A 25,362-nucleotide genomic window follows, 5' to 3' on the forward strand; every position below is an offset into this window, starting at 1 on the left:
TTATACAGTTATATTGTTGTCCTGAAATCAATTTAAGCTGATTTTAATACCAAAAAAATAAAATAAATAAAATTCTACAAATATTTCAACTTATTGTGAAAGTACCTAAAATATTCTACATTTTAATATTATAATTACATTATTTAGATCATACAGTATATTTGCTTATATGAAGCGGATTTTAATAAAAAAAAACATTAAATAAAATTAAATAAATCACTGCACGTGGACAAAAGTGTTTTCATCAGTATATTAAAGTAATTTAATGTGTTTAATTGTCATGAGAATAATGTCTCAATGAAGATAAACTTTAACAGTCTGAAACGTCGGCTTAACGTTTTGCAAAATATAATATTTGATTTTGGGTTGAAATGTGACATTACTCATGAGATAAACGGTCTTACTGTAAACAAAACAGAACTTTGTAAAAGATGTTTATTCAGTTCACAAGACATCAATTTCCTCAAGAAAAATAATGACATCATTGATCAAACATCTTTCATTCAACTCGCTGCATATCATGAATCATTTGTTTTTTAAAGCTCTTGAGCGATTCAGAGCGGTCAGTCTGTGTTTGGGGACTTCTTGTGTAGACACGGTCGTAAACGTATAGACTCGTACACTGCTGCTCAACTCCAACAGAACAGACAGCGTTACATTCGCAAACAAACCAAAAAGCGACAACAAAATCAGTTTTAAACGAACACTCGGTAAGCGATCGCATATACTCGCTGCATACATCAAACACACAACTTACATTCAATCACTCATTAACCACATTTAAACCATTAAAATCAGCTTGTCAGTTTTGTGCCACACTCATGTTTTAGTCAGAAAAAAAAAATCTGAAATCATAAAAGCGATGACACATATAATATGAACACCTTTCCAAGAGACCAGACCAGTTCAGACCAGTCCGGCTAAAACTAGTGCGGTAAAACAAACAAAGTTTTGTTTGATCTGTGAGGTTTGAATAAATTATTCTTTAACTCAAGAGTGTATTTGCAAGTGTTTTTGGTTTATCGGGGAATGGATGCTCGTAGAATCTGGACTCCGGTTCTGTTCAGTAGGTCGTTGTGGGAGTTTCGTGGGCGGAGCTAAACAAAAGATCCGCCTTTGAACTGATGAAGTATGTCACCAATAGAGACAAGAGCAGCACAGCCACGCCCACCCCCAGCGTCAACATCTGTTAGAGACAGACACACAAAACATTTATTCATTTTATGAAGCTGTAGTTTGTTGGATTGTTTTAACATGGCACATGGTTATCATCTTGGAAATAAAACCAAAATACTTTCCTTTATCTTTATTTGTTCATTTTGTGGAAAAATGTCTTTACAAGGATAGTTCACCAAAACATTAAAATTGTCATTGACGGCTTTAGAAGAGTTGTATGAACTAGCTTCATGATACTTTGCTGGTGCTTTTTTGTACAGAGCCCCTTAGAGGACAGGGCGGGAATGTTTTTCTGAAATAGTTTTGCTTGCCCTCGCAAAAACTTTTACCATGATTTACTAAAATAACCATCTTTTAAGCATGATATTTGTAGTGAAACCATGAAACGCCAAACTACTGCGAGGGAACGGCAAACTACTGCGAGGGAACGGCAAACTACTGCGAGGGAACGGCAAACTATTGCGAGGGAACGGCAAACTACTGCGAGGGAACGGTAAACTACTGCGAGGGAACGGCAAAGTATTGCGAGGGAACGCAAACTACTGCGAGGGAACGGTAAACTACTGCGAGGGAACGCAAACTACTGCGAGGGAACGGTAAACTACTGCGAGGGAACGGCAAAGTATTGCGAGGGAACGGCAAACTATTGCGAGGGAACGGCAAACTACTGCGAGGGAACGGCAAACTACTGCGAGGGAACGCAAACTACTGCGAGGGAACGCAAACTACTGCGAGGGAACGGCAAACTACTGCGAGGGAACGGTAAACTACTGCGAGGGAACGCAAACTACTGCGAGGGAACGCAAACTACTGCGAGGGAACGGTAAACTACTGCGAGGGAACGGTAAACTACTGCGAGGGAACGGTAAACTACTGCGAGGGAACGGTAAACTACTGCGAGGGAACGGCAAAGTATTGCGAGGGAACGCAAACTACTGCGAGGGAACGGCAAACTACTGCGAGGGAACGCAAACTACTGCGAGGGAACGGTAAACTACTGCGAGGGAACGCAAACTACTGCGAGGGAACGCAAACTACTGCGAGGGAACGGCAAACTACTGCGAGGGAACGGCAAACTACTGCGAGGGAACGGTAAACTACTGCGAGGGAACGGCAAACTACTGCGAGGGAACGGCAAACTACTGCGAGGGAACGGTAAACTACTGCGAGGGAACGGTAAACTACTGCGAGGGAACGCCAAACTACTGCGAGGGAACGGCAAACTATTTCAGAAAAATATTCCCACCCTGTCCTTTAAGGGTAATTTTTCAATGTAATGAGGGTCAACAAGAGTGTAATTAAATGACAACTCTTAAGGGAATATTCCGGGTTCATACGAGTAAAGCTCAATCGACAGCATTTGTGGCATAATGTTGATCACCACAAAAAATTATTGACCTTTTCTTTAAAAAAATACAAAAATAAATAAAAACATTGAGGTTATAGTGACACACTTACAATGGAAGTGAATGGGGTCAATTTCTGGAGGGTTAAAAGTCAGAAATGTGAAGCTTATAATTTAATAACGCACTAACATTCATACTTCCATTGTAAGTGTGTCACTGGAACGCACATGTGATCAATGCTGTCGATTGATCATAACTTATATTGAACACAGATTCGTTTACAGTTTGGCTGTCTGATCTAATAAACAAAATGCTCTTGTGTGTCCTACAAATTTTGACAATTGTAGTATGTTTTTCCTAATATAGCCAACTATTTCTTCCCCAAACATCCAGCAAAAATAAACTGAACTGTGACTGAGTTACCTCCAGTTCTCGGCTGGCCACGAGAAAGACCCGCGCTCGGATGCTCTTCCAGCGAGACTCGGTCCATGTGGAATAATCTCTGGATCCGTATTCCAGCAGTTCAAACGCAGGCGAGATGGCTTTAGAGAGACGCACAGACGCTCGCACACAGAACGGGTCTCCAGAGCTGTTCGCCGAGACGGAGCCCGAAACCCAGAAGTACGAAAACAACTGAGGAAAAAACAAAAGAGATGAAATCAAACATTAGAGGGTTATTCTAGGAAACACCGACTCTTTCAACTGCAACCTCATAAGTGAAATTAATATTGAATAAAACATGGATATTTTGATACACTGATACAAAAACACACAACATAAGGTAAATTGCTATATGGTGTTTTTTTAATGATTTCGTATTCAACGGTTTAATTAAACTGTGGTGTTGTCAATACCACAGAAGTGTGTTATTATGACGTGCTATTGAACGCTCCTTTAGCCCATTTAAAGTTACATTTCAATGTAAATAATATATCAAATATATGCATGTGTCCTTCAAGAGTTTAACACTTGTATGTTTTTAAGCAGGGCAATCGGTTTTATTTGTTCCACAAACAAACAAACAAACAAACAAAACAAACACGCACACACCAAACAAACACAAACAAAAACAAAAGGCACAAAAACACAAACTCAAAGGCATAATCACACACCCACACAAACCTCTAACAAACAAACAAACACACACATAAACAATAACACACACACAAACAAACAAAAAAAGGCACACTAACAAACAAGCGCACACAAAACAAACAAACAAACACGCACACACCAAACAAACACGCACACACACACACACAAACAAACCACCAAAAAAAAGGCACACTAACAAACAAACAAGCGCACACAAAACAAACAAACAAACACGCACACACCAAACAAACACGCACACACACAAACAAACACAAACAAACAAAAACAAAGGCATAATCACACACCCACACAAACCTCTAACAAACACACGTACGTACACAAAACAAACACACACACACACACACACAAAATCAAACACACACACACACGCACCAAACAAACAAACAAAAAAGGCACACTAACAAACAAACACACACCAAACAAAACACACAAACAAAACAAACAAACACACAAAACAAACACACAAAACAAACACACAATATTACAATTCAGCCGTTTCCCGCCTCCTCTCCCACTTTAACCCCGTTACAGAAATACACTCACGTCTTTGCTCTCAGTACTGATGTCGTTGGGGTTCTGACACTGAGTCTCCGTGAGGTTGGTAACACTTCCCGTCAGGTTAGCCAGAATATACTGCACAAACCGTGTCACGCTGTTGACCGGACCGTGGATCTGTGGGGCCAGACCGATGTAGAACTGCGGAGGACCGGGACCTGTTGACCACACAGGGCAGAGTCAGACATGTGGGACGAGCGCAAGTGTCCGATTGTGCGTTCCTGAACACTTTATGTAGTACGCATTTAAGTCATCGTATGGCCGTCAGGTCTGTGAGTTTGGAGACGTGGAAACACTGGACATCTCACCTAACATGACATTGTCTCCTTTTTTAGTCACTTCTGGAGGCAACAAAGATCTGAACCAACTGTTGTTCTTCTGAACGAGGAAACCATACAGCAACTGAGCGACCTGAGAGAGGGAGAGAGTGTGAGTCACATGTAATCATGTGACACTTATGTGTGTGGTCATGTGACTCACGGTCTTCGGGTCAGCGGTGATGTTGTTCAGTGCTTTCTCGTCGCCTCCTGCCTGCCTGTAAAGTGATCGAGCAACTAGTGTGGCCACTTCAGCAAGAGACTGAGAGAGCAAGAAAGAGAAAGCAGACATGAAATTACAACGTTAATATGACGGTGAACGCTGTCGGTTTCATGTTGACACACTGGCCAGGCGTTACTGTACCTTTGCCATTTCGGTCTCGTGCACGAGCTGTTCGTCTGGACTCATATTCGGCGGGTACGTCACATTCAGGTTTGCTGCGGTGTCGTACAAACTCTCGTAGTATCTGTTTCAGGTGCGGATGACAGAAAACAAGATCTTTCGTAAAACGGCAAGCTGCAATCTGATTGGTTGGCTCTAATGGAACTTTTCCACGGTTCTGAGTTTGCATTTCCACTGCAGTTTAGTGCCGCCTCAACGTGGGTGGGATTATAGGCTGATCGTCATAGTTACGCCGCCTCTACTGACGTGACATCATCTTAAACGTGACACAAAACAAACAATAACGCGACCGCTAGCTGTTAGCGACTAGCTCATTGTGCTGCATAAAGCAGTTGTTGATGGTGATTTTACACAAGTGTAGCAGTTCAATTGTTGTGGTTGTTTTAGAAGCTTCCAGCAGCTGCTCAACTAAATAAAGTGAAACTGATATAGAGCAGAATATAGAGTTAACGTAACCAAACGTCCCATCCTCCATCATGGACCCAAACAACGCCATGGCCGAGTTCAAGGCACTCTCCGTCCCATTGCTCGCCGGTCTAGATAACATCCATTTGGTCGAACCACTTCCCTACACTGTTGGAAGGTCCGATGGTAGCCGTGTGCGGCTAACAGCTGAGACACTTCCTGAAAGACTTTGTTGTTTTGTTCGTCGCTAATGAGAGGAACGTCTGCAACGCATTTATTGACCACGGTGTGGTTTTGCGATCACTGTTGCTATCTTTAAAACTAGCGGGTTGATGTCGCATGTCGGAAATCCAGTGACGCTGCTATTGACGATTCTCTCTGGCCAATCAGTGATCTGCAGAATTTTGACGTCACATTTAGTATCGGCTCTGCTTGCTTGGAACCTCGACCGAGGTGGTACTAAAAAAAGGGGATAACCCCCAAAAAAGCGAGCAGAGCAGAGTCGAGTTGTCCCGTGCAGTGGAAAAGCCCTATAAGTAATTTCCAGGAGTCAGTCGTATTTGAGTAATAGAGCGCAACAGTGCCCGCCCACTTTTTTTAGCCGTCTCCGTTCCGGAAGTATTTTTTCCATTAATTTCTTCCATATATATATATATATATACAGTGAGGAAAATAAGTATTTGAACACCCTGCTATTTTGCAAGTTCTCCCACTTAGAAATCATGGAGGGGTCTGAAATTGTCATCGTAGGTGCATGTCCACTGTGAGAGACATGATCTAAAAAAAAAATCCAGAAATCACAATGTATGATTTTGTAACCATTTATTTGTATGATACAGCTGCAAATAAGTATTTGAACACCTGAGAAAATCAATGTTAATATTTGGTACAGTAGCCTTTGTTTGCAATTACAGAGGTCAAACGTTTCCTGTAGTTTTTCACCAGGTTTGCACACACTGCAGGAGGGATTTTGGCCCACTCCTCCACACAGATCTTCTCTAGATCAGTCAGGTTTCTGGGCTGTCGCTGAGAAACACGGAGTTTGAGCTCCCTCCAAAGATTCTCTATTGGGTTTAGGTCTGGAGACTGGCTAGGCCACGCCAGAACCTTGATATGCTTCTTACAGAGCCACTCCTTGGTTATCCTGGCTGTGTGCTTCGGGTCATTGTCATGTTGGAAGACCCAGCCTCGACCCATCTTCAATGCTCTAACTGAGGGAAGGAGGTTGTTCCCCAAAATCTCGCAATACATGGCCCCGGTCATCCTCTCCTTAATACAGTGCAGTCAGCCCTGTCCCATGTGCAGAAAAACACCCCCAAAGCATGATGCTACCACCCCCATGCTTCACAGTAGGGATGGTGTTCTTGGGATGGTACTCATCATTCTTCTTCCTCCAAACACGGTTAGTGGAATTATGACCAAAAAGTTCTATTTTGGTCTCATCTGACCACATGACTTTCTCCCATGACTCCTCTGGATCATCCAAATGGTCATTGGCAAACTTAAGACGGGCCTTGACATGTGCTGGTTTAAGCAGGGGAACCTTCCGTGCCATGCATGATTTCAAACCATGACGTCTTAGTGTATTACCAACAGTAACCTTGGAAACGGTGGTCCCAGCTCTTTTCAGGTCATTGACCAGCTCCTCCCGTGTAGTTCTGGGCTGATTTCTCACCTTTCTTAGGATCATTGAGACCCCACGAGGTGAGATCTTGCATGGAGCCCCAGTCCAAGGGAGATTGACAGTCATGTTTAGCTTCTTCCATTTTCTAATGATTGCTCCAACAGTGGACCTTTTTTCACCAAGCTGCTTGGCAATTTCCCCGTAGCCCTTTCCAGCCTTGTGGAGGTGTACAATTTTGTCTCTAGTGTCTTTGGACAGCTCTTTGGTCTTGGCCATGTTAGTAGTTGGATTCTTACTGATTGTATGGGGTAGACAGGTGTCTTTATGCAGCTAACAACCTCAAACAGGTGCATCTAATTTAGGATAATAAATGGAGTGGAGGTGGACATTTTAAAGGCAGACTAACAGGTCTTTGAGGGTCAGAATTCTAGCTGATGGACAGGGGTTCAAATACTTATTTGCAGCTGTATCATACAAATAAATAGTTAAAAAATCATACATTGTGATTTCTGGATTTTTTTTTTTAGATTATGTCTCTCACAGTGGACATGCACCTACGATGACAATTTCAGACCCCTCCATGATTTCTAAGTGGGAGAACTTGCAAAATAGCAGGGTGTTCAAATACTTATTTTCCTCACTGTGTACACACACACACACACACACACACACACACACACACACACACACACACACACACACACACACACACACACACACACACACACAGGTCCTTCTCAAAAAATTAGCATATTGTGATAAAGTTCATTATTTTCCATAATGTAATGATAAAAATTAAACTTTCATATATTTTAGATTCATTGCACACCAACTGAAATATTTCAGGTCTTTTATTGTTTTAATACTGATGATTTTGGCATACAGCTCATGAAAACCCAAAATTCCTATCTCAAAAAATTAGCATATCATGAAAAGGGTCTCTAAACGAGCTATTAACCTAATCATCTGAATCAACTAATTAACTCTAAACACCTGCAAAAGATTCCTGAGGCTTTTAAAAACTCCCAGCCTGTTTCATTACTCAAAACCGCAATCATGGGTAAGACTGCCGACCTGACTGCTGTCCAGAGGGCCATCATTGACACCCTCAAGCAAGAGGGTAAGACACAGAAAGAAATTTCTGAACAAATAGGCTGTTCCCAGAGTGCTGTATCAAGGCACCTCAGTGGGAAGTCTGTGGGAAGGAAAAAGGGTGGCAAAAACGCTGCACAACGAGAAGAGGTGACCGGACCCTGAGGAAGATTGTGGAGAAGGACCGATTCCAGACCTTGGGGGACCTGCAGGAAGCAGTGGACTGAGTCTGGAGTAGAAACATCCAGAGCCACTGTGCACAGGCACCAGAAACAGCGGCAGAAGCGCCTGACCTGGGCTACAGAGAAGCAGCACTGGACTGTTGCTCAGTGGTCCAAAGTACTTTTTTCGGATGAAAGCAAATTTTGCATGTCATTCGAAATCAAGGTGCCAGAGTCTGGAGGAAGACTGGGGAGAAGGAAATGCCAAAATGCCTGAAGTCCAGTGTCAAGTACCCACAGTCAGTGATGGTCTGGGGTGCCATGTCAGCTGCTGGTGTTGGTCCACTGTGTTTTATCAAGGGCAGGGTCAATGCAGCTAGCTATCAGGAGATTTTGGAGCACTTCATGCTTCCATCTGCTGAAAAGCTTTATGGAGATGAAGATTTCATTTTTCAGCACGACCTGGCACCTGCTCACAGTGCCAAAACCACTGGTAAATGGTTTACTGACCATGGTATTACTGTGCTCAATTGGCCTGCCAACTCTCCTGACCTGAACCCCATAGAGAATCTGTGGGATATTGTGAAGAGAAAGTTGAGAGACGTAAGACCCAACACTCTGGATGAGCTTAAGGCCGCTATCGAAGCATTCTGGGCCTCCATAACACCTCAGCAGTGCCACAGGCTGATTGCCTCCATGCCACGCCACATTGAAGCAGTCATTTCTGCAAAAGGATTCCCGACCAAGTATTGAGTGCATAACTGAACATAATTATTTGAAGGTTGACTTTTTTTTGTATTAAAAACACTTCTTTTATTGGTCGGATGAAATATGCTAATTTTTTGAGATAGGAATTTTGGGTTTTCATGAGCTGTATGCCAAAATCATCAGTATTAAAACAATAAAAGACCTGAAATATTTCAGTTGGTGTGCAATGAATCTAAAATATATGACAGTTTTTATCATTACATTATGGAAAATAATGAACTATCACAATATGCTAATTTTTTGAGAAGGACCTGTATATATTAAATCTTTAATTGAAGAGTTGTAAAGCATGAACCGAACCAACCAGCTCTGAGGGTGAATCGCAACATTACACTCTTTGTTTTATGGCAAGTATAGAAACCATATAGTTTACGTTTATTGCTAAACTTTTGAATAAGTAGTTTGAAAGCACTTGGAGATCGACTCGTTTGCATCATTCCGAGTGCGTCATGGGAGTGGGCGGTCGCTTCCGGTCTAATTTCACGGGCTTTGTTAACCGCGGTTCTCTGATTGGACCATGGGTAATGTAGTCGTTTAACAGGCATCCCGCTATTAAAGACTATTAAACATTGAGGCTCATAGTAGGACTATCTTAAAGGTTTACAAGTTGTCTTTGAATGATGAGTCAGTCCACTGTCGGCCCTCTTTGGAACCTTCTCGGGATACTATGTCCAGTCATGCCAGAGCAGCTTCTATCTACCCAAGTGGGAAAAGACTGAAATCTCCTAAACGGTTGGTCAAAATTTAGATCAAAGAACATATTTCAAATCAGCAATAAAATCTGACGACAATGGTCTCATTAATTGTGCTTCTTTACCTCAGATTACACTAAAAACTACATTGTATAGGCTTTTAGCTAATGAGCATGTGCGTTGTCGAGTTGATTGACAGGCGATGTCTGTATCTAAAAGGTGATTGGCTCTTTAACCTGTAAGGCGGGACTTCTTTTCTCTTTAGACCATTGTCTGCCGTTGAGCATTACAATTTCTCCCATTAATTTTAATAGAAGTGGCCCGTCTCTGCTTAATAATCTCTGGTTTTACTCTGTTAAAGTGGCTTGACAAAGTTAACAGAGTTATTCTATAGACTTTAAGGGTTTTTCTCAAATCCCTAAACCAAGATCAAAAGGATCAAATGCAACTCTTAGAGCTTTCAAGTTGCATTCACCAAACTTGGCACAGACCTGCAGACTGTTCTGACTCTGACTCTTTTTTTTTTTTTTTTTTAAAAAGTGATCGGAATTATGGCTGACCCTGCACTCTGACCCCAGCTAAGCTGGGATATGTGAAAACAAATACATTTCACTGTATATATGCAAAAATTTAAGTATAATGTGTGACCAAAATAAAGGTTTCTAAAAAAGGGTTCTGTTTAACACCAAAAAAGGTTCTTTATAGCACTTTCAAAAGGAAGGTTCTTTATGCTTCTATTTAACACCAAAACATTTTCTTTACAGCACTGTTGAGGTTCTATATAGCACCTTCAAAAGGAAGGTTCTTTATGGAACCTTTAAATAAAGGGTTCTATTTAACACAAAAAAAAATCCTATATAGCACTATTGAGGTTGTCACATTTATGTGTTTTGTTCTTGTTTTCATGTCTTTTATTTTGGAAGTTTAGTTCCTGTTTTATAGTCATGTGTTTCCTGGTCATGTGATATCCTGTTTCCCTCCATGTTCATGTGTCTTGTTTTCATTGGTTTATTGTCTTCATCTCATTATCAGTTCTAGTTTGTCATTGGTTCTTGGTTTATTAGTCTTGTTATATAGTTTATAGTTCTGTCTGTTCATTGGTTTTTTTGTTACCCTTGTCCATGTATTTATACCCTCATGTTTGCCATGGTCAAGTATTGTTCATGTAACGTTGTTTGTTTGCCAAGTCTTGTCAAGACCATGTTTATGTTTTTGTTTACAGTTTTTGGATTTCACGTTTATAAATAAACTGCACATGGGTTCTTCACATCATCATTGTCTTCATCTGCCTGTCATTGCATACATTACAGTTCTATATAGCATTTTCAAAGGAAGGTTCTTTATGGAACCTTTACAAAAGGGTTCTATTTAACACCAAAAAAGGTTCTATATAGCACTATTGAGGTCCTGTATCAGACCTGTTGTTGAAAGCCGATTGGTGGTCTGCCAGGACGATGCCGGGGATCGGTCTCGCCCGCAGGAAACGCTGGAAGGAGGAGGGCGGTAAAGGCTGACTGACAAGTGGCTCATCCAATGAGATACTCAAACTAGCAGCCACAGATTTCATGTTGTTCACCAAAGCCATGATCTGAGAGAGAGACAGACAGCGACAAACAGTGCGATTGAGATTATGGGTAAAAAAACTAAAAAGAAAAACAAACGTTCTTTCCACTTCACTCACTTCCTTTTCAATGCTTTGGTTGCTGCGGGATATGGGGTCAGAGTGCAGCCACAGATGACGCCCACTGCCCAGCCCAACCTCCAAACAAACAGAAAATAGCCTGTAAATCTCAGTGAGTGCAAAGATTACATGCAATGCTGCTTATATTATGGCAAAAGTAATATTTATTATTATTATTATTATTATTATTATTATTATTGTCTTAAAAAGTCAATTCAAGTCAAGTCCATGTTTATGTTTTTGTTTACCGTTTTGGGATTTCACGTTTATCGTCTTCGTTTGCCTGTCATTGCACACATTTAAAGTGCTATATAGAACCTGCAAAGGAAGGTTCTTTATGGAACTTTTAAAAAAGGGTTCTATTTAACACCAAAAAAGGTTCTTTATAGCACTATTGAGGTTCTATATAGCACTTTCAAAGGAAGGTTCTTTATGGAACCTTTAAAAAAGGGTTCTATTTAACACCAAAAAAGGTTCTTTATAGCACTATTGATGTTGTTTATAGCACTTTCAAAAGGAAGGTTCTTTATGGAACTTTTAAAAAAAGGGTTCTATTTAACACCAAAAAAGGTTCTTTATAGCACTATTGAGGTTCTATATAGCACTTTCAAAGGAAGGTTCTTTATGGAACCTTTAAAAAAGGGTTCTATTTAACACCAAAAAAGGTTCTTTATAGCACTATTGATGTTGTTTATAGCACTTTCAAAAGGAAGGTTCTTTATGGAACTTTTAAAAAAAGGGTTCTATTTAACACCAAAAAAGGTTCTTTATAGCACTATTGAGGTTCTATATAGCACTTTCAAAGGAAGGTTCTTTATGGAACCTTTGTCTAGGTAGGCAGCTAACTAGGGTTTAGAATAGAGCTTGGGAGTGTGTGTTTGGTCACTCACCTGTCCAATTTCCAGCATGGAGTGTACATTATTCAAGTCGATAACAAACTCCTGTTTTTCCATATCGTACACCATCTTTGAGCTGCCGATGTAATCGAACGCTTCCTGTGAGAGAGAGACGGAGTGAGCTATCAGAAATACAGTAATGCACTAATGTAAGGTCATGATGATGTGACCCACTGACCCCTTGAAAAAAGGTGAAAAATATATTGCGTGGGGGCGGAGTTTCCTTAGTGACAGGATAGAGTGCTTGAACCGCAGCCAACAGAGTGACGATCCCAGACACTGTTCCCTCAGCTGCTGGGGCCTTGTCCCAGAAAAACGACCGGCCGTCAAGCTACGACAGGAATAAAGAGAGAATCAAAAACAGGTTCATGTTGTATACACATGGATATCTTGAGCTTTTCGTTGTTGTTGTTGTGATTAACATGTGATGGATGTTAAGATAAGGACAGGTACACAAGTGACATGTCTTTTGCTCACCCTTGTCGCGGCGATGACAACGCTCTCGTTCGTAACGTGGCCCTTTGCGCTGTTGTTGAGGGAGCGTGTGGATGCCCAGACGTTAAAATCATTCAAGGGGTCACACAGAACTTCTGGGAGAATGTAGAGATAAAAGCACATAGTCATTTAGCAGACCCTTCTCTACGGTTTCTTAAGACTCGTTTAAACCAGCTCAGCTAGGGTTGAGAAAAGGGAACCCGTTCTTATGCGGAACCAGAAACATTTTTATTAAATATACTGGAACGGTTTGATTTTCATGACTCTTGGTTCTTGAGTGTGCATTTGTTCGCCCAAGCGGACGTAACATCGTACTAAAATTATTAAGATGCACGCTTCCCTGCTACTTACCAGAATACATTAAGAAACCAAAATCGTTAAGGCTTTGAAATCATTTAACAGATTCGGAACCAGAATCGTTAAATTCCTTACAATTCCTATAAAGAACGATGTGTCCAAACTAACGATGTGCACAAGCAATTGACTAATCGAGTACTCGTTCATCACCAGCTAATCGACTATTAAAATAGTACTCATAAAATAAATAAATATATCGCAAATTGATTTTCTTTTGCATATTTTTTTTTAGGGCTGTCAATTCACTGCAATAAATAATATAAAATATAACGAGTTAAAAAAATTAACACATTTAATCATGTCCGGCAACCGTAATTCAAGCTTGTAGTACCACCTGTTTCCTCCAGGTGGCAGTAAGTGAAACTCGCTGTATAGGCAACGAGCAGCTTATACAGAGAACAAACCGCACTTACTGACAGCACAACATAAGGACGGATGCATTATTGCGTTTAAACAGCTTGATGGAGAGCAACTCTGAACGCAGGGATCTCAAGATGTGTTTTTCTACATTTCAAACCTTTTAAACTTTGACACAGCGACCTAAAAACTGTATGTTTATGATGCCCGACCGAGACGCTCCGGAAGCGTCTGTCTGACACAGGCGCATCCTTAAACAAGCCCTCATAATAAATCTATTTCAGATTGACAAATTTAATGCCAGATGGTTTGCTTTGAACTACAGGCCAATGATAGTCTTATGTTCAATTATACGCAAATAAACAATATATTGGATTCTAAAACCACTTTTTATATTGTCTTAATAAGGTGCCATTCGTTAATATTAGTTAATGCATTAAGTATCATGAATAAACAATTAACAATATATTGTTTACAGCATTTATTCATCTTTGTTAATGTTAGTTAATAAAAATAAAATTGTAAATTTTTAGTTCATACTTCATTAACTAATGTTAACACATACATCTTTCAATTTTAAAAATGTGCGGTATTAGTATGTTGAAATTAACATGAATGAAGATTAAAACATGCTATAAAAAAAGCAAAAAATATGCTAAAGTGTTATTTTCTTTTTTAATACTTTACTCATGTGCCGCAATACTGTAATGCATTTTAATAATCTGAATTATTTTTTAGATATATTTTATTTATAACTGTTAAAGTAGAACTATTTATAATTATAGTTATTTGAGGGGCTTTCTCAGCAAATATTTCTATGTGATTAATCGCGATTAATCGTGTAGATGATTCGATTAAAAAGTAACCGAATATTTGAAGTTAGCTCATTTACAAACCGTTCTTCATAACGCTTGTGAATAAACTAAATATAAATTGAATGTTCTGTAATTGTCAGACCTGTTATTTTTAACTTACAAGTAATCGATTAATCATTTTTTTTGTGGGTTAGAGTACTCGACTACTAAAATAATAATAATAATAATAATAATAATAATAATTCACATCCCTAGTCCAAACCACCAATTATTGGCCCGGTTGCTAGGGAGGGTAGAGTCACATGGGGTAACCTCCTCGTGGTCGCTATAATGTGGTTCTCGCTCTCGGTGGGGCGTCTGGTGAGTTGTGCGTGGATGCCGCGGAGAATAGCGTGAAGCCTCCACACGTGCTACGTCTCCGCGGTAACGCGCTCAACGGGTTATGTGATAAGATGCGCGGATTGACGGTCTCAGACGCGGAGGCAACTGAGATGCGTCCTCCGCCACCTGGATTGAGGCGGGTCACTACGCCACCACGAGGACCTAGAGCACATTGGGAATTGGCCGTTAAAAATTTGGGGAGAAAAAATAAATAACAAACAAACATAAAAGTATCATAACAAACATATCAACGCTCTTCGACGAGCCAAAGATTTTAGGGGCGTGCACCAAAAGGGAAAATATCACCAAACAAACACCATAAGAGAACAAAAACATCAATGCATTGTCATACGTTAAGTATGACTATAAAGGCTCATTTATATTTAATATTTAGACTTAATTTATAGGCAATTAAGTCTAAATATTAAATATAAATGAGCCTTTATAGAATGCTTATTAAGTAATAGTAATGTGTGCCTGGCTCAAGAGTGATTATACTTGCATTTTATTAAGTGCAAACATGATGTTTAGAGCAGAATTCAGTTATTTAAGTGGCGTACCTGTATTAACTGAGTTTCAGATATTATGGGTGGCTGTGGCGCAGTTGGTAGAACGGGTCGGACACTAATCGCACGGTTGGCGGTTTGATTCTCGGCCCACATGCCGAAGTGTCCGTGGGCAAGACTCTGAACCCCAAGTTGCTCCCAATGGCAGGTTGAGTCGCAGTGTAAAGCGCTTTAAATACCGCTAAGCTTAAAAAGGCGCTATATAAGTGCAGACCCCATTAATTGGCTCGGGGTGGTTGGCTTTGGATGTGTGTGTACCTGGGTTGATGCTGAACCGGTTCTGCAGGTCAGTGCGTCTCATACACGTCACGGTGTCCGTCGCTGCATGCATGTGAGAGAAGAGCTGCATCGCACACAGAGGGTACTCGGGACCGCTGCCGTTCACACGCTTGTTATGAAGCTCATAACACTATACATATAAACACATATATATGACAGTTCAGAGACGATATTACATTCGTCACTTAAGACACACTTAAAAATGTCCGGATGTCTTTGTATTAAACAACTGCCTTCACTGAGCCATTTTAGTGAGACTTCCGTCTCCAAATAGTTCATGTGGTCGCTGTAAAGCTCTGTAATGTAAGAGAAGTCATGCAGGTGTACGAGACACTAACACACACACACACACACACACACACACACCTGGCGGATGACCTCAGTTTCATTCTCGTCGTTCAGAGCGAACACGGGGAAAGCAAAGTCCTCGTAGGACAGTCCGTTTCCGAGCGGGTTCCACACGGTGGCGTTGCAGTTGGCAAGTTCAGGGCCGTAACTTCCAGAATACACACCTGAAAGACGAGAAAAACAACAAAAACACACTTAATTTCACAAGGACATGCATCAATCATTACATCTGTGTGTTTTACTAAATGATAATAATGGCAAAAAATGACAAAAAGTGCTAAAACCGGCGTACAGATTCTCTTAATTATTCTCAAATGTGACATTTAGAGTTATTTTAGTGCAGTACCTGTAACTGAGCTTCTAATGTTCATGCTGCTCATATCCGTGTCCTTATTGTATGTTCATGCATTCACCATTTCAAATTTTACGATCGTACACTTATTCCCATAAAATCTGCACACAACCAGCGAAAATCCGTCCGTTACAGCTGCCTTTATCGTCGCCCCTATTGAAACGGATCGCCCAAAATGCCTCTTAAAATGAAGATAACTAAATTAACTCACAAACTTGTGCAGTTTATTCTTGATAACACGTTAACAAACATGATAGAGAAATTCTCTTTCATTTACCAATTCTTTTAACACTCAACATTACTTTAGGGTCCGTGTATCTCCGCGAGTATTGACGCTGACTCCAGTCTGGTCTCCTTAGCAACCAAATTGGCCCGGTTGCTAGGGAGGGTAGAGTCACATGGGGTAACCTCCTCGTGGTCACTATAATGTGGTTCTCGCTCTCGGTGGGGCGTGTGGTGAGTTGTGCGTGGATGCCGCGGAGAATAGCGTGAAGCCTCCACACGCACTAGGTCTCCATGGTAACGCACTCAACGAGTCACGTGATAAGATGCGCGGATTGACGGTCTCAGACGCGGAGGCAACTGAGATTCGTCCTCCACCACCCAGATTGAGGCGAGTCACTACGCCACCACAAGGCCTTAGAGCACATTGGGAATTGGCTGTTAAAAATTTGGGGAGAAAAAATAAATAAATAAAAACAAACATAAAAGAACGCTATTTATCGTCTCCTGTCTAGACATCAAGCGACTTTGAAATCTGTCGTAGCGTCTGGGACTCATCTCGACCTGTCGCGGGAGTGCGCACACAACAAGACCGTTCGTCGTGAGATCCGAGACTCCTCGATGAGGACCAATCGCCGACTCAAAACATCAAAGGAGACGAGCTCATGAGGTGCACACTACGCTTTATATAGCACATCAACATGAACGGCAACAATCACACAGACCTACTAGAGAGGCTACTTGCTATTACACACACCTGTGTTCTGGTTGGGGCAGGAGGTGTGGGGTGAGAATCCGTCAGCAGGACCCGTGTTGGACACAATCACAGCAACTCCAGCGATCCTGGACGAGTTCTTCATCATCAACATCACCGATCTACACGAGAAACACAACACACATCAGAAACACAGACAAACGGACAGATGAACCGACAGACAGACAGACGGACGGATGGAAGGACAGACTGACAGACGGACAGTCAGACAGATGGTCAGACAGACGGATAGACAGACGGACAGTCAGACAGATGGTCAGACAGACGGATAGACAGACGGACGGTCAGACAGATGGTCAGACAGACGGATAGACAGACGGACGGTCAGACAGATGGTCAGACAGACGGATAGACAGACGGACGGTCAGACAGATGGTCGGACGGACAGACAGACAGTCAGACAGACAGACAGTTAGTCAGATGGACAGACAGACGGACGGTCGGACAGACAGACGGACGGACGGACAGACAGACAGATGGACAGACAGACGGACGGTCGGACAGACGGACGGTCGGACAGACGGACGGACAGTCAGACAGACGGACGGATGGACAGACAGACTGTCAGACAAGACTGACGGACAGACAGACGGACAGACAGACAGACGAACGGACAGACTGACAGACAGACAGTCAGACAAGCTGATGTTTTAGTACCTGTTGAAGAAGGCCGTCTCCATGACGACCATGTAAGGAGGATGTGGTCCCGTGTGGAGTATCCAGTCCAGATCTGATTCGGTCTCCAACACATGGAGGACACCAGTGTCTCCTGATATAGACGCTGAGAGAGACAGAGAGGTGTGAAGTATTAAAGTATCTTTATCCTAATTCTGTACCGTACTCATTTATGTTTTGGGCCATTTGTCTTTCACTTTCACTATTCACACCTGTTGGCAGTTTTGAGGATATAAGTTTCAGTGTAACGTCTGGCGTGTGATGGAGAAATTACTGTGATATAGGGCTGAAACTAATGATAACTTTGATAATCGACTATTCTGCGATTGCATCGATTAATCGTTAACTTTTAACCGATTATTCATGAGTCTCGACTTCAAAGGTTGTATTAAATGTGCTTACTAACAATAAAGAGGACAAAATCATCTTTTATAAAAACTTCTAAATGACATTCACTGAATTAAAGGGAAAAATACATTTTATTAAGTTTAATTTATTAAAAATTCACTGCAAAAAATCCTATTATCAAGAGTTTTTGCCTTGTTTTCCACAAGTGTAAATATCTTATATGTTGCTTCGCAGGTAAATGTATCTTGTTTTAAGTAATCTGTTTTAAATATTTTAAAATATTAAATATTATATTCAACATTCTCCAATATCAAGAGTTTCTTCAGCAGTATAGCTGGTAATGTAAATGCACCTTGATTTAAATTAGTTTTAGAGATTATTTTTTGGAAAACAAGCCAAAAAAATACCAAAAACGTCATCAAAGACTTCTTCACTTCGATCCATCTTTAACTCGCATCTTCTTATTAGAGCTGCGTATCGCCCATTTACTTCACCATAAGAAACACATGTGACACATAGGCTACAGTTTATCATGATTCAATACGTCGCAATCCATCACGTTACTAATCTACAGCAATCACGCATGAGGGACGGGCGTCCCGTGCCAGAGGGTGCTTCAGTCGGGCGCTCACGTTCACGCGACTCATAGACGTGACCGCACAGAGAAATGACAGTTTCCTACTTTGTTTATGATGCACTTCCTTATTATTTGAACTTGAATAAAAGATGCATTAAAGATATAACAGCGGGTTGTTTGTGTTTTAGCTGCTCTGACGGCTCATAAATGGCTTTATTTCACGATGACGGCGCTTCTGTATTTCCTTCCCTTATATTTATGTTATATTTTGTAACGTACATCAGCTGAAGCGGTTTGGAGAGCTCAAGAGTGCATCTGGACACGTCGATAACAGCGACTGATCGTGATAAAACACGCTCGTTTAAAAGTCTGTTTATTAAAGTCACTTTAATTCAAACGTTTTCATCTTGATGTCATCGGTATATTTCTAAAGGCAAGAAAAGCATTTAAATACACACAACTAATCTCTTTTAATGACTATTTTTTTTTAATTAAATGTATGTTTTTTTCCCTGCTAAATTCCCGTCATTTTTATTTACATGATTTAATTGCATTTATTTATGTATATATGGCTTTTAATCGAGAACTAAATTGAGAATTTGTGCCCAGAACTCCAAAAACATTTTTATTGAAGTCTAATTTGTCTGTATATGATTCCCTCACACAGAATAATAAAGTGTCGATTAATATCAGTATTGAGACTCACACTGGCAGCCGATCTGATGTGTGGCGTTCAACAGTCGAACACACGGAATCGTTTCGTTCACTTCAACATAAATCTTCTTTTCCACTGAACTGCAGCTCACACCTGCAACACAAACACACTTTTACATCCACATATACATTAACAACAGCCTAAACATTTCAGTCCCATGTTTTTATCCCACATCCACCAAGAAAACAAATAATAAGTTAATATCACTCAAAAAGTCAAGTGATACTTCACTCAAATGTAACATCAGGTATTTTGCTTCTTCTATGATACAGATCTAGTATTTTACTGGGCATTTAATATTCAAAAGGGGGTTAAAGTGAGTTTATTTACATAAAGTATCAATAAATACTTCAGTACTTAAAACTAAAGTATTACGTGTTACTCTGTTACAGTTTTATAGGGTCTTAAAATGAGACTCATTAACTCTGATTCAGCATTAGATTAATATTATATATCATCTATAGCGTTCTTAATGTACACATATTAATAATATATGATAATAATATATACATATTCCTGTTTCCGGCCTGAACGCCTCGCATCAACATTTAAACATGAAACTTGAACTTTTATACTCACAGGTGTAAAATAAAGCGCTGATAATCAGTTTAATGCAGTTTATTGATTTAAAAACTTCCATCTTCCTGTTTTAAAGATCTTCAGTAACTGCAGCAGCGCGTGTTTTCTTCCTGTTCCGCTTTTCCTTTTTTGGCATTCTTCATCAGTCCCCACAGCGACCTCCAACGTTTCACTTTCAACGTTTCAACGTTTTCAAGCGGTGCTGTATGGAGTCAAATTTGTGCCATAAACGATGTTCTGCGTGCAAGAGGACATTTTGAGCACGCAAAAAAAGTATTTGTCACTCAGAGTGGGAAGGAGGAGAAAGCACATTAAAATACATTTTGCCAAATTTATTTGCATTTGCTCAAAATTTATTTATCTTTGCAAGAAGATACACAGCTTTACCAAACTGAGTTCAAGCGCATGTAAAATAACTTTTTGTGCCTTTACAATATCCTCTTGCACATGCAGAAAGTTTTTTGTGACCTCAAAATATCATCTTGGGCATGCAGAATTGTTTTTGTGCCCTCAAAATATCATCTTGGGCATGCAGAATTTTTTTTGTGGACTCAAAATATCATCTTGGGCATGCAGAATTTTTTTTTGTGCCCTCAAAATATCCTCTTGGGCATGCAGAATTTTTTTTGTGCCCTCAAAATATCCTCTTGGGCATGCAGAATTGTTTTTGTGCCCTCAAAATATCATCTTGGGAATGCAGAATTTTTTTGTGGACTCAAAATATCATCTTGGGCATGCAGAATTTTTTTTGTGCCCTCAAAATATCCTCTTGGACATGCAGAATGTTTTTTGTGACCTCAAAATATCCTCTTGGGCATGCAGAATGTTTTTTGTGACCTCAAAATATCCTCTTGGGCATGCAGAATATTTTTTGTGACCTCAAAATATCCTCTTGGGCATGCAGAATTGTTTTTGTGACCTCAAAATATCCTCTTGGGCATGCAGAATGTTTTTTGTGCCCTCAAAATATCCTCTTGGACATGCAGAATTTTTTTTGTGCCCTCAAAATATCATCTTGGGCATGCAGATTTTTTTTTGTGCCCTCAAAATAGCATCTTGGGCATGCAGAATATTTTTTGTGACCTCAAAATATCATCTTGGGCATGCAGAATTTTTTTTGTGACCTCAAAATATCATCTTGGGCATGCAGAATGTTTTTTGTGGACTCAAAATATCATCTTGGACATGCAGAATTTTTTTTGTGCCCTCAAAATATCATCTTGGGAATGCAGAATTGTTTTTGTGCCCTCAAAATATCATCTTGGGCATGCAGAATATTTTTTATGTGGACTCAAAATATCCTCTTGGGCATGCAGAATTTTTTTTGTGGACTCAAAATATCATCTTGGGCATGCAGAATTTTTTTTGTGCCCTCAAAATATCATCTTGGGCGTGCAGAATTTTTTTGTGCCCTCAAAATATCATCTTGGGCGTGCAGAATTTTTTTGTGCCCTCAAAATATCATCTTGGGAATGCAGAATTGTTTTTGTGCCCTCAAAATATCATCTTGGGAATGCAGAATTGTTTTTGTGCCCTCAAAATATCCTCTTGGGCATGCAGAATTGTTTTTGTGTGGACTCAAAATATCCTCTTGGGCATGCAGAATTTTTTTGGTGCCCTCAAAATATCATCTTGGGAATGCAGAATTGTTTTTGTGCCCTCAAAATATCATCTTGGGAATGCAGAATTGTTTTTGTGCCCTCAAAATATCCTCTTGGGCATGCAGAATTGTTTTTGTGTGGACTCAAAATATCCTCTTGGGCATGCAGAATTTTTTTGGTGCCCTCAAAATATCATCTTGGGCATGCAGAATTTTTTTTGTGCCCTCAAAATATCCTCTTGGACATGCAGAATGTTTTTTGTGACCTCAAAATATCCTCTTGGGCATGCAGAATGTTTTTTGTGCCCTCAAAATATCCTCTTGGGCATGCAGAATTTTTTTTGTGCCCTCAAAATATCCTCTTGGACATGCAGAATTTTTTTTGTGCCCTCAAAATATCATCTTGGGCATGCAGATTTTTTTTTGTGCCCTCAAAATATCATCTTGGGCATGCAGAATATTTTTTGTGACCTCAAAATATCATCTTGGGCATGCAGAATTTTTTTTGTGACCTCAAAATATCATCTTGGGCATGCAGAATGTTTTTTGTGGACTCAAAATATCATCTTGGACATGCAGAATTTTTTTTGTGCCCTCAAAATATCATCTTGGGAATGCAGAATTGTTTTTGTGCCCTCAAAATATCATCTTGGGCATGCAGAATGTTTTTGTGTGGACTCAAAATATCCTCTTGGGCATGCAGAATGTTTTTTGTGACCTCAAAATATAATCTTGGGCATGCAGAATGTTTTTTGTGACCTCAAAATATCCTCTTGGGCATGCAGAATTTATTTTGTTCCCTCAAAATATCATCTTGGGCATGCAGAATTTTTTTGTGCCCTCAAAATATCATCTTGGACATGCAGAATTTATTTTGTGCCCTCAAAATATCATCTTGGGAATGCAGAATTGTTTTTGTGTCCTCAAAATATCATCTTGGACATGCAGAATTTTTTTTGTGCCCTCAAAATATCATCTTGGGAATGCAGAATTGTTTTTGTACCCTCAAAATATCATCTTGGGCATGCAGAATTTTTTTTGTGCCCTCAAAATATCATCTTGGGCATGCAGAACTTTTTTGGTGCCCTCAAAATATCATCTTGCGCATGCAGAATTGTTTTGGTGCCCTCAAAATATCATCTTGGTCATGCAGAATTTTTTTTGTGACCTCAAAATATCATCTTGGGCATGCAGAATATTTTTGGTGCCCTCACAATATCCTCTTGGGAATGCAGAATTGTTTTTGTGCCCTCAAAATATCATCTTGGACATGCAGAATTATTTTTGTAACCTCAAAATATCATCTTGGGAATGCAGAATTGTTTTTGTGCCCTCAAAATATCATCTTGGACATGCAGAATTTTTTTTTGTGTGGACTCAAAATATCATCTTGGGCATGCAGAATTTTTTTTGTGCCCTCAAAATATCATCTTGCGCATGCAGAATTTATTTTGTGCCCTCAAAATATCATCTTGGGCATGCAGAATGTTTTTTGTGCCCTCAAAATATCATCTTGGACATGCAGAATTTATTTTGTGCCCTCAAAATATCATCTTGGGAATGCAGAATTGTTTTTGTGCCCTCGAAATATCCTCTTGGGAATGCAGAATTGTTTTTGTGCCCTCAAAATATCATCTTGGGCATGCAGAATGTTTTTGTGTGGACTCAAAATATCCTCTTGGGCATGCAGAATTTTTTTGGTGCCCTCAAAATATCCTCTTGGACATGCAGAATGTTTTTTGTGACCTCAAAATATAATCTTGGGCATGCAGAATGTTTTTTGTGGACTCAAAATATCATCTTGGACATGCAGAATTTTTTTTGTGACCTCAAAATATAATCTTGGACATGCAGAATTTTTTTTGTGCCCTCAAAATATCATCTTGGGAATGCAGAATTGTTTTTGTGCCCTCAAAATATCATCTTGCGCATGCAGTATGTTTTTGGTGCCCTCAAAATATCATCTTGCGCATGCAGAATTGTTTTTGTGCCCTCAAAATATCATCTTGGGCATGCAGAATTTTTTTGGTGCCCTCAAAATATCCTCTTGGGCATGCAGAATTTTTTTGGTGCCCTCAAAATATCCTCTTGGGCATACAGAATTTTTTTGGTGCCCTCAAAATATCATCTTGAGCATGCAGAATGTTTTTTGTGCCCTCAAAATATCATCTTGGGCATGCAGAATTTTTTTGTGCCCTCAAAATATCATCTTGCACATGCAGAATTTATTTTGTTCCCTCAAAATATCATCTTGGGCATGCAGAATTTTTTTGTGCCCTCAAAATATCATCTTGGACATGCAGAATTTATTTTGTGCCCTCAAAATATCATCTTGGGAATGCAGAATTGTTTTTGTGCCCTCAAAATATCATCTTGGGAATGCAGAATTGTTTTTGTGTCCTCAAAATATCATCTTGGACATGCAGAATTTTTTTTGTGCCCTCAAAATATCATCTTGGGAATGCAGAATTGTTTTTGTACCCTCAAAATATCATCTTGGGCATGCAGAATTTTTTTGTGCCCTCAAAATATCATCTTGGGCATGCAGAACTTTTTGGTGCCCTCAAAATATCATCTTATGCATGCAGAATTGTTTTGGTGCCCTCAAAATATCATCTTGGTCATGCAGAATTTTTTTGTGACCTCAAAATATCATCTTGGGCATGCAGAATATTTTTGGTGCCCTCACAATATCCTCTTGGGAATGCAGAATTGTTTTTGTGCCCTCAAAATATCATCTTGGACATGCAGAATTATTTTTGTAACCTCAAAATATCATCTTGGGAATGCAGAATTGTTTTTGTGCCCTCAAAATATCATCTTGGACATGCAGAATTTTTTTTTGTGTGGACTCAAAATATCATCTTGGGCATGCAGAATTTTTTTTGTGCCCTCAAAATATCATCTTGCGCATGCAGAATTTATTTTGTGCCCTCAAAATATCATCTTGGGCATGCAGAACTTTTTTGGTGCCCTCAAAATATCATTTTGCGCATGCAGAATTGTTTTGGTGCCCTCAAAATATCATCTTGGTCATGCAGAATTTTTTTTGTGACCTCAAAATATCATCTTGGGCATGCAGAATATTTTTGGTGCCCTCACAATATCCTCTTGGGAATGCAGAATTGTTTTTGTGCCCTCAAAATATCATCTTGGACATGCAGAATTATTTTTGTAACCTCAAAATATCATCTTGGGAATGCAGAATTGTTTTTGTGCCCTCAAAATATCATCTTGGACATGCAGAATTTTTTTTTGTGTGGACTCAAAATATCATCTTGGGCATGCAGAATTTTTTTTGTGCCCTCAAAATATCATCTTGCGCATGCAGAATTTATTTTGTGCCCTCAAAATATCATCTTGGGCATGCAGAATTTTTTTTGTGCCCTCAAAATATCATCTTGGACATGCAGAATTTATTTTGTGCCCTCAAAATATCATCTTGGGAATGCAGAATTGTTTTTGTGCCCTCAAAATATCCTCTTGGGAATGCAGAATTGTTTTTGTGCCCTCAAAATATCCTCTTGGACATGCAGAATGTTTTTTGTGACCTCAAAATATCCTCTTGGGCATGCAGAATGTTTTTTGTGACCTCAAAATATCATCTTGGGCATGCAGAATATTTTTTGTGCCCTCAAAATATCCTCTTGGACATGCAGAATGTTTTTTGTGGACTCAAAATATCATCT

General features: G+C 39.8%; 1 protein-coding gene across 2 annotated transcripts; it reads right to left on the reverse strand.

The window, feature by feature from the left end:
* Nucleotides 1–237: 237 nt before the first annotated feature.
* ncstn (nicastrin) lies at nt 238–20,214 on the reverse strand. Of its 2 annotated transcripts, none has more exons than XM_052134059.1 (17): nt 20,074–20,214; nt 19,486–19,587; nt 17,837–17,960; nt 17,162–17,280; nt 15,849–15,994; nt 15,462–15,612; nt 12,710–12,819; nt 12,411–12,563; nt 12,227–12,331; nt 11,337–11,414; nt 11,074–11,243; nt 4,875–4,977; nt 4,674–4,772; nt 4,502–4,604; nt 4,182–4,351; nt 2,946–3,155; nt 238–1,186 (listed from the first exon to the last, which is right to left on the reverse strand). In XM_052134059.1, the coding sequence occupies exons 1-17, from the start codon at nt 20,132–20,134 to the stop codon at nt 1,064–1,066; spliced, it is 2,127 nt and encodes a 708-aa protein (XP_051990019.1). In that variant the 5' UTR covers nt 20,135–20,214; the 3' UTR covers nt 238–1,063. The 2 variants fall into 2 exon arrangements, with proteins under 2 accessions (XP_051990019.1, XP_051990018.1); XM_052134058.1 differs by having other exon boundaries at nt 239–1,186; nt 12,710–12,822.
* Nucleotides 20,215–25,362: the final 5,148 nt, after the last annotated feature.

The sequence above is a fragment of the Xyrauchen texanus genome, chromosome 9, assembly GCF_025860055.1.
Source record: "Xyrauchen texanus isolate HMW12.3.18 chromosome 9, RBS_HiC_50CHRs, whole genome shotgun sequence".
Lineage (NCBI taxonomy): Eukaryota > Metazoa > Chordata > Actinopteri > Cypriniformes > Catostomidae > Xyrauchen > Xyrauchen texanus.